This window comes from Eimeria mitis, genomic scaffold, assembly GCF_000499745.2.
Source record: "Eimeria mitis Houghton genomic scaffold, Emh_scaff666, whole genome shotgun sequence".
Classification (NCBI taxonomy): domain Eukaryota; phylum Apicomplexa; class Conoidasida; order Eucoccidiorida; family Eimeriidae; genus Eimeria; species Eimeria mitis.
The window spans coordinates 10,415-10,934 of record NW_013574795.1 but is presented as its reverse complement, the minus strand read 5'-3'; the positions used below and the strand labels follow the sequence as shown (position 1 = coordinate 10,934).

Sequence of the window (520 nt, the reverse complement as noted above, 5' to 3'; positions counted from 1 at the left end):
AGATCGAGTGCTAGTAGCAGCAGCAGCAGCAGCAGCAGCAGCAGTAGCAGCAATACCACCAGCAGCAGCAGCAGTGGTTGCAATACCAGCAGCAGAAATAGCAGCAGCAGCAACAGCAGCAGCAGCAGCAATAGCAGCAGCAGCAGCAACAACAACAATAACAGCAGCAATAGCAGCAGCAGCAGCAACAGCAATAGCAGGAGCAGCAGGAATAGCAATAGCAGCAGCAGCAGCAGCAGCAATAGCAGCAGCAGCAGCAGCAGCAGCAGCAGTGTTGCTGACCCTGTGACGAGGAGACAGCGAACTGCGTCTTCTTTTGTCTCCACTCCTCCGTTAGCTATCACTGAAAATATTATAAACACAAACACACAAAATATATATTAACAGCAGCAGCAGCAGCAGCAGCAAGTGCAGCAGCAGCAGCAGCAGCAGTACTGTTTTTGCAGCAACAGCAGCAGCAGCAACAGCAACAGTATCTGCAGCAGCAATAGCACCAAAGCAGCGGCGAAAAAACCACCAC

The 520-nt window shown here is 51.5% G+C and overlaps 1 protein-coding gene across 1 annotated transcript in view; it reads left to right on the top strand.

Moving 5' to 3' along the window:
* Window positions 1-289, top strand: part of EMH_0019160 (uncharacterized protein) — a gene marked incomplete at both ends in the record, with an annotated part of 1,450 nt that extends 1,161 nt beyond the window's left edge. The window contains one exon of the mRNA XM_013501305.1: window positions 3-289. Within this exon, the coding sequence (XP_013356759.1) occupies window positions 3-289 (287 nt within the window). The remainder of the gene's footprint in view (window positions 1-2) is intronic.
* Between the last annotated feature and the right edge of the window lie 231 nt (window positions 290-520).